Source organism: Cataglyphis hispanica, chromosome 2, assembly GCF_021464435.1.
Source record: "Cataglyphis hispanica isolate Lineage 1 chromosome 2, ULB_Chis1_1.0, whole genome shotgun sequence".
Lineage (NCBI taxonomy): Eukaryota > Metazoa > Arthropoda > Insecta > Hymenoptera > Formicidae > Cataglyphis > Cataglyphis hispanica.
In genome coordinates this window covers 10,845,664-10,863,889 of record NC_065955.1, presented here as the reverse complement: position 1 = coordinate 10,863,889, position 18,226 = coordinate 10,845,664, and the positions used below count along the sequence as shown (strand labels likewise).

At 31.5% G+C, this 18,226-nt stretch overlaps 2 protein-coding genes across 3 annotated transcripts in view; both read left to right on the top strand.

Moving 5' to 3' along the window:
- LOC126858719 (pikachurin) overlaps positions 1-2,760 on the top strand; it is an 81,167-nt gene extending 78,407 nt beyond the window's left edge. The window contains exons 13-15 of the mRNA XM_050609198.1: positions 469-714; positions 1,418-1,521; positions 2,107-2,760. Of these exons, the coding sequence (XP_050465155.1) occupies positions 469-714; positions 1,418-1,521; positions 2,107-2,255 (499 nt within the window). The 3' untranslated portion in view covers positions 2,256-2,760. The remainder of the gene's footprint in view (positions 1-468; positions 715-1,417; positions 1,522-2,106) is intronic.
- A 9,386-nt stretch (positions 2,761-12,146) lies between these two features.
- On the top strand, positions 12,147-17,879 carry LOC126859176 (sorting nexin-29-like). Of its 2 annotated transcripts, none has more exons than XR_007688770.1 (12): positions 12,147-12,522; positions 13,646-13,890; positions 14,171-14,472; positions 14,546-14,668; positions 15,006-15,252; positions 15,347-15,476; positions 15,820-16,061; positions 16,338-16,553; positions 16,628-16,784; positions 16,861-17,001; positions 17,097-17,332; positions 17,553-17,879. XR_007688770.1 is itself a non-coding variant. In XM_050610214.1 (12 exons), the coding sequence occupies exons 1-12, from the start codon at positions 12,520-12,522 to the stop codon at positions 17,635-17,637; spliced, it is 2,031 nt and encodes a 676-aa protein (XP_050466171.1). In that variant the 5' UTR covers positions 12,147-12,519; the 3' UTR covers positions 17,638-17,879. The 2 variants fall into 2 exon arrangements, 1 of the variants encoding a protein (XP_050466171.1); XM_050610214.1 differs by having other exon boundaries at positions 17,097-17,236.
- The last annotated feature ends 347 nt before the right edge of the window (positions 17,880-18,226 follow it).

The following is an 18,226-nucleotide window of genomic DNA, read 5'->3' as shown; positions in this document are numbered from 1 at the left end:
TTTTTTTGAGCAAAAATATCGAGGCATCAATAATTTCCGTGTTATAAACGATTCAATAAGAAGGACTTTTTGCAAATTGAATTTTGTAGATAGTCAAAACTATTCTTTAATTACTTTCAGATAGAGTTTACTTTAATAGAGAGAGAAAGAATTTTAATTTAAGGCTTAGTTAGTTACAAAAATATATGATGGAAAAAATTGGAAACTTGATGCAAAAAGAAAAAAATAATGATGTTTCTTTCTCGATGTTTTCTCGATGTTTTCGCCGAGGAAAAATCGTCTCTAAATAATCTCAATCTGTCATTAGCAAGTACAGTAATTCTGGGACATTCTGTATAAAATAAATATTACGTAACGATGTCGTAAAGTTGAATTACTTTCCCCTTCAGATCGATCTGTTGCCGCATCGTTTGTCACAGATTCCTTCTTTCACTCAGCTATTAATCGCACTCGTCGTCGCGCTTGCAGGATAATCAGCTACCGCGTGGACATCAACATGAGATTCCGCGTCAGCAGCAGCAGCGGCCTGCTTCTGTGGAGCGGCCGGCAATCGGATTCTCAGGAACAAAGGGACGAGAACGACGATTTTCTCGCCCTCGGCTTGGATCACGGTTACCTCACTCTCGCGTATAATTTGGGTTCCGGGGAGGCTGTGCTCCGATATAATCTCACGCGATTGGATGACGATCTATGGCATCGTATCAGAGCTGTTAGGTGAGAACAATCGCTTTACGCGCTTCGTTACCCCGATTTTCCTACCCTTTCGCGTGCGCCTCTATTTTCGTAACATTTATTTATTTAACATACTGATCGATAATGTGAAGGAAGTTGAGGGATGCGTTAGAAAAAAATACCCTTTTTAATATACAGGAGAATAATCACTATTTCTATTTTCAATCCATATCTTTCGACAAAATGCGAATTAAAATACACGCGCATTAATAAAATATTATATTTTATCGCAAAACTGGAATGGTATCATATTAAATGGTTCATATTAAACATTAAAGAATCGTGTGTGATTTATGAGGGAGAGATTCAATTTTAATTAAATAAAAACGAATTTATATTCGCTTTAAAGAATTCGTAGTTAACAGGAAATATCGTGTGGACACTGTATATGGAAACAAATGTTTGTTGCCCTATTTTCAATCTTCCATGTAGCCCGAGGATACCATTTAAAACAGTATTATTTTCGTGAAATTCCATAAGGGAAGGATATTTTGATAAACCTTTGCGTTATTAATCTGCACGCTGCTCTATATTTTGTTGAATCCGAATAAAACAAATATATCAGTATCCACCTCTCTTGCAGATGGCAAATCGCGATTTATTAAAAACGGCGGAAGGAAAAATATTGATACTAGTTTATGCCCGAAATGAAACACAGCAATGAATAACATTGACTTTTTTTTAGAAACGAGCAATGGGCATCTCTCGTCGTAGATAGTGGTACTGGAGTCTCGGCATCTTCCCCGGGGCAACTGAGACAATTGAACACTGATACTGGTCTTTACGTTGGTGAGTGCGCGAGAAGTAATAAAATCTGTTACTACCTCATTACAAACCTAAATTATCTCGCAATCTTGAAACATCAACGATCGCTAATCTACTTTTGTATATGTATATGTAAATATTTTATAAATTTATTTTGCATCGTGGAAAATAGAAAAGATATTATTGAAAATAATTAATATTTAACGATATGAAGAATTTTTAATTGCAATTACTGATTTCTATTATACCTAGACTGCTAACAGCGATGTGAAGCTACAATATTTAATATAACTTTTATATTAAATATATACAAAATTTTTATATTAATATTGCAATTTTCTCTTCAAAAATAAGTATCGATTGACAGCTTGGTTATATTTTGCCCAATTATAAATGGCTTTAGCAGTCTAGTATATATATATAGAAGTTTATGATTGTAATTTTAACAGAGAAGCTGTTATTTTTTTTATTTTAAATAAATATAAATAAACGAGGCTTAAAATTTTTCATAGAAGGAGGTTTTTAATCAAAAGATATTATGCACGTATTCGTTAGTTTTCATAAAAAGAGAAAATAATTTTCTTCACAAAGATCTGTCTTATCTTGAAGGCGGTGCACCGGACATCGTGAGGACAACGGGTGGCAGATACGCGAAGGGTATCGTGGGTTGCATCAGCGACCTCGTGTTGGACTCGGACTTCTCCGTCGCCCTGTCGTCGCCGGCGCAGGCGACCAACACGCACTCGTGCATTCCATGAAAGAGAGATATCCGTGCCGTTCGACGTCAGATGGTGGTGTTGTCGGGTCCATCCCGAAGTTAGGATATGAAAATTTAAGGATAACGAATCGCATCGCGGCGAAAGTGAAACGCGATAGAGTGCCCCGCGCGTAAGTGCATCTGCGTCTCTCGCGCATCCCGCGCGCGATTCATCATTTTTGTACAGACTCATCCTTCCACGGGTGGAACTCTCGAGAAGATGGATATCGGAGTGGCCGGACAACCGACCGGTCGTCGTGCGAGTGCCATCGAATGGTACATATATAGGCGGCTTTACTGTAAATATTAATAGGGCGATCCGCGCGGAGAGATGTCTCGTGGCATCGATCCTCGGTGCAGCGACTTTCTGTTCTGACCGGTCCATATATAGATCGGTCTTTCATAGAAAAAGATTTGATCGAGGGCGTCGGATAAACGAGACGACGAAGTGATTTTCTTATGACAGAATTACAAGCTATCGCAAAATTACGAAACACTAAATGAACATTGATTTACTAGTTATTATAAAATTGTTAAATGATTATCGTGATCATTGAAATTTAACTTCATCGTTTCATTTATTCGAAAGTCATAATTACTTCGAAAATCATAATTACTACTACACTTGATTGTGCTTTTCGATAAGTAGAATTATCGAGAAAAGAATCTTCTTGGTGGCAACTGTTTGTATGATTTATAAAATTTTTTCGCGTGATAATAGAATGATAAGTAAAAATTAAATATATATATATATATATATAATTGGGAAATATTAAATACATTAGAAATAACATATCCATTTTTCACAAAAATAATGTTACTAAGGATTTTACGAGGAGATACACACGCGTGCACGATAAAATATTACTGTGATGTACAGTTAAATATTAAATTACCGCGTTTCCTTACCACACTTTTCCGTAAGTAATTATTATTAAGTAATTCTTTTTTAATGCTAAAAAACAAATTAAAAACATTCTCTTTTCTTTATTGTTTACTTTATAGTGCTAGTATTTTCAATTAATTTTTAATAATTAAATCTTAATTCTTGGAGATTTGTGTTATTAAGATCCGAATGAAGTAAATTGCGATAAAATGAAATACAGAAACTCGTTATACATTTTAATTCATTAATTTAATAAAATTAATCGATTAAAGTTACATTATGATCGTACTATTCCATTCGCGAGATTTGCGAAAAAACTTTTTAATTTTAACTTTGCAGCATTTCCCATTTTTTTTCCCTAAAGTTATAAAATTGGTAGTAATTGCTTGCTTTTAAAACAAATTACGCATAATCAAGAATGCCCAAATTAAATAAAAGTTAGTCGCAATTTTTGCAATCGTTCTGTGAAAGATTAGCGTTTGCGCTCTAGTAAATTATAACCCTCGTGTTATTTGCGCTTATCATTAATCGAGAAATAGATTAAAATGCAACAGATTAAAAATTAAATTTGGCAGTAATTATACTTGTTCTTTTTTATCGGGAAAAGTGAAACGTGCTGAATCAAACAAATTTTTCAACGACCAACATTCGTAAATAAACCATTGTACTATTAACAATTTCAACTTTGCCTATATCTGCGTATTTAAAAAACGCTTTTCTCGAAAATCGTTTCGTAAATTAAATTTGCGCGCAATCTGTATTATTGTTTATAATTTGAAATTTATAGCAACAACATCCATTATGATAATATTGCTATCAATGAGGCGGCGAAAATGCGCGCATCAATTTAATACTATACCATTTCTATTATAGAATTTCATTCAAGAACTAATCCCGTAACACAATGCTTACTTAAATTACGTAAATACGATATAACATAAGGGACTTGCAAAATTTATGCGAGAATGCGCACCCGCGGCGTTCCAAAGAGAATGGAAGAAAGTCGTTGCACCAGGATAATGCCCGGCCGAATATAAAATTCGACGGAGCGCGTCTCGAAGACGGCGCTTTCGGCCTAATAAAAGTATGTAGAAAAAAAAACACAACCCTTCCGCGTCAATTTTGATTACTCCCTCCGACCGGATGTTACACATGAGGTGTCACATTATCTTCGATCCTTACGAGTTCAAAGCGTTCAAGGAGAAATTGAGAAATTCGGAGCGTGTCTAAATCGGCGCTAGATAAAATTTTAATTAGAAAAGCGACCAAAAAATTATAGCATTTTTCGGAAAATCGAGAAGAGAAAAGGATAGAAAAGAGAAATATCTTTCGAAAATTGAGAATTTTACACAGAATTAAGTAGCTTAGTAATTAACTATGTTCTATATTTGTTTTTTATTCATTACAAATAAAATAAAGCGTGCGCTGTTTTAGATTGTCTCTCATAAGTGATTACATTTATATTTTATTCTCTTTTATTTTTAATTTAATATTTCTTTTTAATTTAATATTTTTAATCTAACGCTCTAATTTAATTCATTAACGAAAAATTATATTACATCTCACATTTTTATTTGTTCGTCTTTGAAACGAAATATGATTAGTTAGTCAGAATTTGGTATAATATTAAATGGCTAAAAAAGTGATATATAATATCACTCTTGCAAAAAATAGAGTACTATACTTGATCCGGCGCCGGTTTAGGTGGTTCCTACGAATCACTGCGTACTGCAACTTTTCTAATGATCTTAGGACTTATCACGATCCTTTTCTAGCAGCTAAGTATCACAAGCGCAGCCACGAGCACGTGTTTTAGTTCCATCGATGATATCGAAAAAAAATTAATATTGTGATCGATACTACTACTACTACTATTAAAAGTAGACGAGAGCTATACCATGGACCAAACACCAACACCTTTATCAATCGTCAACATATTTAGCGAGAATAATGCAATTGCAAAGTGTAAAGTGCAAAGTGCATATCTTGATGGCAATGCGGACTCGCATTCTTCATGAACGATCTTATCCCGGTGTTGGACGAGCTTTATAAATGATTAATGAATCTCTATACATTTCGTCCGTATATATATATATATATATATATATATATATATATATATATATATATATGAATATTATATCTCGAAGATATTTTATGTTATGATTACAACAATAAGTATCTTTATCCCGAATTTACCGTTAATTAAGCAATTTTATCTTGACTTGGGATGTCACCCAAGAAGTAGGACAATTAATTAAAATTATTAACGCATATAGATGAAAATATATATTTTAAGTTCAATTTCGTAGATAATTTCACGCAACGATAAAATAAATTGCTTAATCAATATTATGGCATGTGCACTATGCGTACTTGTGTGTATATAATAAGTCGTCATTTTAGCGAAGTTATTACTCGACAAAATTTAATATCAATTTTCTCCGTCTAGCAATAATTTACTATGATACTCGATATTCTGTTTAATTCAACGAAGGAAAGCGAGGATAACAATGACATTTTTACATACATATACGTATAAAAAAAAGAACAAATATCTTTATTATGCAGATGCTCGTCGCATATTTTTTTATCTTCATAGAATTTATCTTCACTCAATCTTATGAGCACAATTTAGCACTCTCTACCGGTCGGAAAATCCCAGGTAAATCACGTACTACACATCCTATCTCGCGTAAGAAGAGACAGAAAGGGAGAGAAAAAAAAAAGTGAGACATACGAAGAGAAATGAGATGAGGCGTAACTTAAGGTATAGAGTAATTGATAAACTTCACTTTTGTCATCGCACGAAAATGATCTTGAAATGACCTACTCGAACACACATCATAAAAGCAATCGGCTATAGTCAATTTTGTACGGATGTTATTTTCGGGACTAAATATAATAATATATCAAAGGTGAGTGGTAGTCGCGTAGAAAGTGTAATAATATATATACAATTTAAATGATTGTATGTCGAGAATTAGCAGGCGGGTAACATTATCGCGTCCTCATTAATCTTCTCACGCTTGAACTTTCGCAAGAAAAAAAAAAAAGACAAAATCAAAGCATTTGCGAGAAATATAAATTTCATGATGAAATAATTTGACTTTTTTTAAATTTCTTATTATTACATTTAAATAAAATAAAAAAAAAGATTTGACAATGCAGTTTCTTAAATTGAAATGATTTGAAGATGACGAGAGAATGAGAGATACACATCCGATATTTTTGTTTAAGATAAATTTTTTCGCGCGCGTGTATAACAGCGTGAGAGGATTAAGGGCACTTTTTCTAGCGTAATTCAATGTACAATATTTCGCGTAAGTATGCAGTTGAGTGACTTGAGGCTTTTGTGCTCGTACGTTAAATCATTTTGTATAGCGTGTATACTCTGTTTCTTCGCACTGACAAATAAGCACGCAAACAGGAATTCGCGGACACGGAGAATTTCACGGAAAGTTCCAAGTATGCTCCGCTCGTTTTGTAATTGCAACGCATTCAACTCGGAATATGGTTCCTGGACGCATTCCACCCAGCGCCGTCGGAATTACTCAAAGTGTGCAATGTATTCGAATATTCGATAATAATATTCCAGCCACGGAGTAATTGTTTCAAAATAGGATCTCTCGAATATCTGCATGCTTGCATTATTACGAGTATTCGAACGATATAATTATATCATTATTTCAACAGCGATTTTATACAGTAATTATCGGTACAAAACAAAACGATTCTAAATTACAAATAAAATCAAATTGCAGTTATAATTTAATATCTTCGAGAATGAATAGCCAAGTTAATACTCGATAATTATTCCAACTGCGTATATTTTCAGCTTTGATAACAATATGAATTGTAATATGAATTCAAATAACAATCGTGTGGCTGTTTATTGGATATTCGAGTATGAAATCGCTTGAAAAACACGACGGCAAATCCGATTCTAACACCAATCTATGATAAGTAATCGGAACATTAATTAATCAGCGTTTTTGCCTTCGCGCTTGTTGTTTCGAACTGTCAATCGCGCGTTTTTGAAGATCAAAAGAAGAAAGTCTCATATCTTTTATATATAAGAACGGACGATCCTTTGATAAAGCATACAGCATAATTCTTATGGAAAAGTCAACGCGCGTTCTCCATTTTAATGTTTAAATGTGCTATATCGAACTAGAATCAGAAATTGTATCACCTTAAGCTGCGGCAATTTTATTTGCGAGTCGAAATAACTCCTATAGAGATAAAATCAATGGATAAATCAAGTAACTGTTAATTGTTTCCTTGTAAAACTTGGTCTGAATTTATTAAGAGAAAAAGATATAATAAAATAAAATGAATTTTTGAAAACTATAAAAAATATAAAATTATAGGAAAAGAGCAATACGTTCGATTTTTGGCGTAGCAAACGTTAATGTTATTTTAGCAAATAGTACATATTATCCTTGATAAGATGTACTAATTGCTTACGATTATTGCGGTCTAATTAATTATGCATGGTTCATTTTTTTACTTATTAAATAAATTATAGAGTCCAGCTGCGAGTTGATATGATTTATATTGAAATGTGTAGGAGGATCAAAATGTTCCGCTAATAATCGGTAATAAAATATATTATATAGCGTATTGTTCCTTTTATTATTGAAAACTATATCGTAAAAAAATCAAAGTCGAAATTGAAAAAGCTTAGATTAGGAAAACGGCGTCGCTTTTTTATCTGTCAATTAATGTTGTGTGATTGTTACTCGATTTTCAGATAATCTGACTGAATCTGATTGCAAAACTATTTGAATAGAACTGTTTCAACACGTTGCTACAATTATTCTAATCATAAATCATATATTTCTGTCGTGCGTAAATTTTTTTAATTGCTTGCATATTTTTAATGAAAAATCCATTTCTTTAACGATTTTAAAAGATTTAATCAAAATATGTTAATAAATCAATATCAATAATATAAAAACCATTAACAAAAGAGCAGATGGAATTGCTGGCAAATAATGCGCTTCGGGATATTAATTAATCTCAAATATAATTTTCTACATATTTATTAATTGTAACTTCTTTATTAAATTTATTGTGGTAAATGAAATACACGAAATAGTTATCATAATTCAATAGTGTAACGCATTGAATCTTTAAATTAAATGAGTTTACGAGAGTGTTTTTCTTGTGAATAAAATTTATGAATGTTATTTAGGAGATGCCGTTTTTCTTTACGCTTATTAACTTTCAAGTGTAACTTGAGTCGGCGTACCTATCGTAAAAAGAAAAAGAGAAAGCATGTAAAAAATTTCAGTCTCGAATTCGTTTACAATCAACAAAAATCATTCGCCCAATGTAAATGATTATTCGATTCGATTGTAGTAAAAAACGAAAACAAATGCAATCAGACGGTGTCGTATTTGATTTCGAGCATCGTACAAGTATTAAACATCGAAGTTATTTACTATTGTTTTGGATACAGGGTGAGCTGTTTGAACGAGATCGTCGCAATAAAAGTCCAAAATATTATGAACGAAATGTAATATGTAAATTAAGCTGAAATTTAGAAATTCGTGGAAGAGAATACATTCAAGATTAATTAACTGAATAAGGATTCTCCACGTTCTCGTGGAAATAACTTGCCCTGCGATGTAATCTCTTGCGCGAAAATAATTTATCTATAAAATTCTACGAATATCAACCCTTTCGCCATTTCTGTTTATCAACGACATTCAAGAATGAATGGCGAATAAATGTTCGTGCTCTGTAAATTTATACAGTTTATACAAGTCTACAGTTTGCATTGCTTTAATATTTAAAATATATATCGTTGTTATAACAAAAAATTTCAAGAAATTTCTAAAATCTTTTGAAGAAATACTGACAAATTAACGCGTATTTTCATAAATTATTTGTAAGTCGTAAAAAATACAATTTTTATCTGTTATTTATGTGCAAGCTTGTGTGTGCAAAACACTTAAATTTAATATAAATCTTAACTCTCTCATATCACATCTTTATTTTATATATTGATACATTAATTCGGACGCACATAAAATCACTTACCTGCTAATATTTAACGAAAGGGTTGAGACGTGATCACAAACGTTAAGGAGAGAGATTTTTTAGCGGCTGGAAATGATATTCGACGATTGAGCACATCTAATAAGGCTGACGCGTATATACTTACATCATATCCACTTATAAATCTAAAAAAGCAAATCGCTGAATATCACACCTCAAAACAAAAGAGAAAAAAGACGCGGAAAAAAGCACTATAATATATATTAAAAAGGAAAAAAATATCAATATACATATTAATAAATATATATATATATATATATATATATATATATATATATATATATATATATATATAATAGATATTATATTATTACTAAATATTATATTAATATATGATGCTATATATATATTAACTATTTCTATTATGTCCGTCTGCAAAGTCTATTAGAAGAGTCTATCCTGTCGACCTATTCTTACGACCCACATGTCGGATCTCCTCGGATATCTATGTACATACACGTGTGCGTACGCGTATATCAAGACGAGCGTGCGATTATCGCGGAAGAGATGGTTTCATTTTAAAATTTGCGGGGAGAGATCCGCGAAGCGCCCGCACGTTTGCGAGATACACGCATGACGCGCACGAGCACGAGACTCGGCGAGCGACCAAAGCCCGGTCCTCGACGGACTCTCCCGTCCTCGTTTCAAAGACGATCAATGTGTAAGACCTCCGTCATTAAATGTTCGTGACATGCTCGTGGCAATAAAAAAAAATAGGACGCTACGTTCGCGATCTACGTTTACGATTTCTCGCTTCAATCCTCTCAGGTGTTGTCGTCGACGCTCGCGCGCGAATTCCGGAAATGTTGTAAATTAATCTTGGACACGTAATAATTTATTATTGTATGCGTGTCGAGAGAGGATAAAGATTTCTTTGTCAATGTTTTAATGTTTGTAAAAAACTTATAATTGTTGACTTAATATACTATTTTTATTTAAGCAATTAATCAATTTTTATAATTAAAGTTGAAATTAAAATTTACTACTAATTTTTTATATGTACTAATAAAAATAATATATGTATAATAGCATCTTTATATATTAGTAACATTAAGATTTTTTTCGTTTAAGTTATGTTGAAATACTTATATATTCATATATTCAAGTAAAAAATTCACTAATTATATTCTGTTAATTTTCTGCAAATATTATTTTAATTTTTAAATTATTTTCTGAAAATAAATTAATTATATAATAATAAAACAAATAATATACACACAAAATCTTTATAAATATAATGCAGATAGTTGAATCCGACAACTATAAAAAAATACTGATTAATATCAATGCGTATATAAAATGATAAATATATGACTGTTTTAAATGAGCATTTTTTTATCCTTGCAAGAATCGTATTGTAAAACAACTCACAAGTATTTTCTTATCACTTTTTCTCTGTATAATTATTTATTAAAAATTACAAAATAAGAATTCAATTTGTCGTAAGCTTTTACTTGTGTGCGTGTGTGTGTTTGTGTGTGTGTGTGTGTGTGTGTGTGTGTCCACGATGAATTAATAAAACAATGTTCCTCATTTATTAGAGCGATTCGCGCGCCTCATACGATGTATTCAATCGTGAAACGATTACATTAAATCAACCTATATATATGCTCTTATCGCGCACGAACGTCGACGCGGTCCCTCATATGACGTGATATGTGATTACGTATATATTTACAATTCTTTTCGAGAATTCTGTTACAGTACGTATCCCTGGCTGCGATTTGATGGAAAATTTGCATACGGATCGCGGTACCGTCTCGCAGGCGATCGATTCGCAATCGACATTTTATACGTGTGCGATTTACATAAGCCCGAAATTATAAGTTTAAACGGTGGCGCAAATCTCGGGATTGCGTATCGCGCGATACGGCGCGATTATTTAATGGATTGTGTACGTATACGTTTGAATACACGCAGTGGTTAAATTCATATGAACTATGAGCAAATGTGTGTGTCTCAGCCCATGTTGTCAAAGCATCAATAAAAAAGAAAAAGAGATTTTATAAATTGCGCGGTGTGTGTGTCTCTTCTTGCGTTCCTATCCCATCCTTCAGAATGCTGTCATCCACAATAATCGATAATAATAATAGGGTTTTAATGTATTGAGGGAAAAAGAGACGAATGTGCACTCTCTTTTCCTCTCTCTCTCACTTTCTCTTTCGCGAAATTTCATTTAATATATAATATTTTCCGTTGCGCGTATCAGTACGGTTATCAGTACAAGATATATAGCTACAATTTTATAATTACTATTGTCTTACTATTAAAATCAATTTTAAAAGTAATAGCACCATCTAAGATTGCGTAAAATGATAGCGTAATGTAATATACGTGTCACTCTTTCCTGCCAGTGCCCGAAGTAATGGAAATAATGTCAATAGAAAAAGTCCTCCCCGGAGGAGGAGTCGGATGATTCTCAGCAGCGTACATATCTTATCGGGACACATGATATCATTGAGTTATGTGAAAAGATAGAAAATATTTTCTGAAAAAATAATAAATTATATAATTATAAATTGTAATTGCTCAATATAGCAAGTTGTACTATAGTTGAATATTTACTATATTAATGCGCAAAATTATATTATATATTATATAACTCTTGATATACTAATCTGTATTATTATTAAATTATACTCTATATAAGTTAAATTCATATTGTTATATTTTGTAATCAAATATTCATAGTTATATTTAATTTAATTTACTAATTTACTAACATATTACAGTACATTTTGTATACTATTATTATAAAACCGAATCTATGCAAATTCCAGAAGTGTTCTCTATATTTCATCTAAGCACGAGTCTGCTCAGTCCGCCGATCCGATTGGTAGGTAAAATCTTTCCATGACGTCATCACCGAAGTAGCCAATCGACATAGTCGAGCGGCGGTCCATCACGCACGATCCATCGCGCAATCAATGTCGTGAGATCGTCTGTCACGTATGTGCGTCTGCCTCACGCTACGCGTCTATGTTCCCAGAAAGTAACCGTACGATGCTATTGCGATGGGTTCGCGAAGCAGTTAGTAGTTCCGCCCCTATCGCAGTCCCCGCGAGTTTCAGTGATCTCTTTGTGACGAGCGAGCAAAGGTTTCCGTGTCGAAACGTCATGACGCGACGACGACGACGCATCAACAGCTCCGTCGCGTCTTCGAAGTGACAATTGACAGCTCTCACTTTTGTTTCTCCGCGTATCCGTGATCCTCCCGCGCAAATATCGCGGACTGAGAATATCCGATGAACGCTAACGATCCTCGATTGTGAAAGCAGATCGAGGCAGTGATTTTCACTGCGTCGCTTAAATGGTAAGTTCCTTTTGTTTTTTCCCCCTCCGCGCGCGTTGTGTGCCATCGGTGATGAATGGACGCGACGATGACTGTCAAAAGAAAAAAATGCCGTATATAAAAAATACGAGGGTCAACCTAACCCAGATTCGTGTGTATTGCGATTACACAATCACGGATATCCGGGAGAAATCTGGAGAAATTTGTAATTGATCGTATTATATTTTGTATCGTGAACTTTATATACTTAGGCTTTTACACGTTTTATGTATCAATTATATCGCGTATGCAAATCGAGTGATGAAGTATCTACACATCGTTAGGCATATATATATGGATTCTCCGAAAGGATTAATAACGCTTATAAGGAGTGCGAGAGAAAAATGATGAAAGCATATTTCTTTATATCAAGAGATCACGTTTTTTTTTTATTTGCAATTTTTGAATTGCTATTATGACTGAGTTTAATTATGTTTAGGATAATATACAGCTATAAACAATATGACTCAATCCTTTTTTTTATTAAATATATAAATTTTTTTAAATTGTATATTTACTTTTAATTTGGATAATTGATATATCTTTATGTGTATTTAATATGTATATATTATGTGTATATGAATTACAAATTGATTTAAAAAATTTGAAATTTTTGTAAATTTTATGAGAAATTACTAAATTATACAATAATGTATAAAAATAAAATCTTTTTATTAATTCCTTTGTAATGTATTAAATTTTAGTGATTAAGAAATGCAATCAATGTGGAATGTATGTTTATATGCAAAATAAAAAGTAATATTCATTCTGTTTTAATCAAAATAACTTGTGATATTACTGATAATTTTATATTACATTTTAGAATATATTTCAGGAAAAATTTTAAAATAAATCTAATAGATATTAAATTTTTAATTGTTTCACAAATATAAGGTACATAGAATATACACAACAGATCATGCAATTCTATTACTTAACAACAGTTGACAATATATAAATCTTATGTAATTAGTTGTAATGATATAATTTTCTATCTTCAATTACAGAGGATGCTGTAAACCTAAGAAACATTAAGAATTTTCTTCCTCTTAAAAATTGTATTGATTTTGGCTTATTTTCTAAAGGCATTTTTTATCCTCTTTAGGCTTTGCGTATTATGTCAGCGATAGTGCCAAATACATATAATATAATAGATCATGCAGTTGAGAAGGAAAAGTTATTGGAGGATCTGCTAGTATCCGCTAAAGAATGTCACGTCAGGTTTGGCGGACGCGCGGAATTAGCTACAGAATCAGAAGCATGTGTAGCAAAGCTCTGCCATATATTTGAATTAATTTTTAGTCATGGATTAAAGACAAATTATATAGAAAAGATCAACTCAGCTTTCAGGTAACATTTAAAATATTCCCTAATGATTAGATTTATAAATTTATCTTTGTTCTACAATTTTCTGCATGAGTATATACAAGGTCATAAAACAGATCGCACGCTTTATCCGCGATATGACTCACGACCATGATGATAAATACATGGAGATGATTTTTTACTATTGATAAATTTCTATATAATATGAGTAAAATTTGGATAAACAGTTAAATTTGGTTTAAATTGCAATGTGACGATATTAATGAAATATTAAAAGATATTATCTCTCATATCTTTTTTATAGGCATGTGTCTGACTTGGTCTCTGGTAGTAATGTGAAACCTAGCAATATAGCAGATATAGCATTCTGGCCTTGCATAAAAGAACAACTCACTTGGCATGAACAGGAACGTTTTGGTATATTGAGAAAGGTGCATACAGATTATGGTCGAGGCAGAGCGTGGCTGAGGGCTGTCTTGAATGAAAAATCTCTGGAGCGACATTTACACACTATCATAAATCCTGATACATTATCTCCCTTCTATGAGGAATGGGCCTTTTTACTCGATCAGGAGAAAAGCTCTGTTTTACCTAATGTAGCTGCAGGTACTTTTTGTTTTTAAACAGCAAATTTATTCGATTTATATTCAAAAACATAAATTAATTTTATTACTTATAGGTCTTGGAACAATTTTATTTGCAATAAGAGTAGATAATGAGGAGCTTGATGACTTGAAAGGAAAAGATATGGATAGAAATAGAGGTGCACAATCAGAGCCAGTTATTTCTACATTAATTCCTGGTGAGTATTAAATCTGTTAAATTAATGTAAACAATTTGTCATAATTAATAAAAAGTTTTATAAAAATAAGATTGCATACACACACACATATACACATATAATGCTATAGTATAGTTTTTTTATTAATCAAAATAGATGTGCTATTTTATGTTTATTTAAACAAAAAAGAAATTTTCTCATTTTTTTTTCTTTTCTTTTCTTTTTTTTAAATTTGAATTTTATTTAAAACAATTTAAATGACAAATAAAATTTTTGGATTAAGCTGTTATAAAAATTTTTAAACTATTTGAATTATTAATAATAATCTAATAATATCTAATCATAATCTGTCAAACAGACCCTCTCGCATCTGAACAGGAAAAGCGAAAAAAGAAAGTGCCGACACGTATAATTTCTTTCGATGATGAGGAAGACGAACACAGGGAGGAAACTACAACTTCTATAAGCGCACCACCGACATGTCGCAGCTCGCCTACGGCAGTATCGACTAAAGATTCTACTTCGCCTTGCTTATCAGATTCTCATCCTCAAGTTGATTCCAACAATAGTACAGTTAATACAAAACTTTTGGAATGGGAACAACGGTAGATATCTCATAACATAATATAATCAGTGTTATATAATGGACAGATATATATGCTATTTATTCACATGTAAAAATTTCTCTAATATTATCAGTGAATCTTTTGAAGAAGAAAAACTATTAACTCCTATAATGGATACTGGAAATATGGGCGGCCTTGTACCTGTATCATCACTTGATCAAACTTTGGATGATATGATAGCTACTTTGCCAAATTATTTAAATGTGAGTTTATATTTCGATTAGCTTTAGAATAAAAATTTAAACAATAACATATTTATTACATGCAAATATGTTTAAAAATTTAAAGCAGATTTATATATTGTAAATGTTTATAACATTTATTAAATACTTTAGATTAAGACTTAGTTAATTCCTAAACAAGAGATAGATTTAATCTATTTTTATTTTTTTATAACAAGGCTTAAAAACAAAAATTAGATTAATACATAGCTAATTCCTAGGCAAGAGATAGATTTAATCCATTTTTATTTTTTGTAATAATGTTTAAAAACAAAATATACAGAAATTATAATTTTCTTTTAAAAGTCTTATTTTCATCATTCAGGATTCATCAGAAGTGACAGAACCAGCAGTAGAGGCAACCGAGCCATTAGTTGGTTTAGATTTGCATATAGATCCAGAGAATCTAGACATAGATACATTACGTGTAAGGCTTTTAGCTATGACAGAAGTGCTGGAACAAGCTAGGGAAGATGCTATAACAAGCAGATTACAATTAGCTCGCTTCCAGAGGCAACATCAACATTATTTAGAAAGGCATGAATTGCAATTGCAAACATTAAATAGGTAATTATGATTGATTTATAAACTGATACACAATTATTTTGTGTAGATATGCATAGATATGCATAGATTGACTCAAACGTTACTTAATTGTCCTAATTATCTCTATTTAATTAAGAGAAAAAACGATCTCAAAAGTTTTTAAAAAATTTAGATTAATTTATGAATAATAGATATAATGTGGACATTAAGTGTGTATGATCTATTTTATATATTTGTTGATAGCTTATATAATAAATATATAATAATTTGTAACTGATCTGTAACTCACTTATACAGAGAAAACGAGCTCTTACGACAACAATTGCGTAAATATGTTACTGCCGTTCAAATGTTAAGAAGAGATTCTAATTCCACAACGATATCTGAGGAAGATCCGTCGATGGATTATCATAATGAGGCACGACAGTACGAAGAGAAGCTGATACAGGTCGCAGATATGCATGCCGAATTAATGGAATTTAATGCTAGATTGACAATGCAATTGACAAACAGGTACATAATCACATTGCGAAATTACGTGAGTTTCATGATGATAATTTTTCTAATTGATTTTGATTTTTATGCAGGGATAGAGTAGTGAAAATATTACAAACAGAATTGGAGTGTCTTCGGGGACCGTTGAATGAGGACGATTTACCTGCGGAACCACCGTGTCTTATTCACATATGGATTCCATCCGCGTTTCTCACAGGACAACCATCTGACATACATCATGTTTATCAAGTACAGAAAGCGCAGTTCTATTTTATAAACATTTTATCAAAAAAAATTTTTTTCTAATTTGTGACATCCAATATAGATTTATGCCCGCATAAGAGACGTAGAATGGAACATTTACAGGCGATATGCTCAATTTTATGCGCTTTATAGAGAATTAAAGAAACATGACGCTATTGTTACAACTTTCGAATTTCCACCAAAAAAAACAATAGGAAATAAGGTATACATGTGTCTGTTAAAATATTAGATGATGCATAAATTTGCAATCGTATTAGCATTTAGATGTATCGAGAGTAATTGTTAATAATTTTTTAGGATGCAAAATTTGTGGAAGAGCGACGACAAAAACTGCAACAATGGTTACGACGCGTTGTCGGACGAATAGCGCAATGCTCTCCAGCATTTGCGTGTAGGCCGAGCAGACAGACGCTCGTGTCTTTGATGCCTTTCTTTGGGTAATTATGCTTATAAGAATCGCGTTTTAAATAAATCAGCATTGTCTAGCGATGTGACCTGAATGACTACTGGACAACATTGGTAAAAAAAAAATGGTATAAAAAATATGTATCCATATCGTAAATTTAGCGCTAAACGTAACTATCCTTATTTTTGTTAATCTAGTGAATAATGTATCTTAGAATTTGTTACTTTTAGCGCTAAGTATGTAAACATAAAGATAGCTTATAGATTGAATCCTATTATCAAAGAAAAATGGATCTTTTTCAATATTTTTCTTACATCTTTGTCAAGATAGCATTTTTTTATTTTCAGTGATAGTCCTAATGCTGAGGAATCGAGGAAGAATAATTCTGCAAGAAGTACTTTTTCTTCCTCCCCTCAATATATGGGTTTATAATTGTGACAATTTTTATAGACAATTTGTACATACATGAAAAAGAAAAATTTTAATTTAATTATAAAACAAAAGTATCTTGTTATACACAATATAACGTCGATAATTAAGAAGATGAACATATGATTACAAATATTTATGTAAATATGAACATATCTATACACATGCAATCTATATCATACTGGCATGTGTAAAGTTAACATGTAGCAAAGACGATTAAAAACTGGTCTTTTCTATGAAAGTGATATTTCATATTTTTTAATGTTTTACTACCGAAAGAGAAATTACTATCCCATTTTGAAATCCTATTTTTAGTTTAAGTAAAAAAAAAATTTATAATTAAATTTTTTTATTGGGTATCCAATGCAATATAATAGCACAGTATTTAATTTATAAAATTTAATGTAATTAGATTTAGTTAGATATTATGAGAATTAATAATAATAGTAAAATTATATATATATATATATATATATATATATATATATATATATATTATTAAATTTAAATTTTAAAAATTGGATATCTATAAAATATTTTTAAAATAAATAAAGGAAAATATACATACATGTATTAGTTGGCTACAAACACA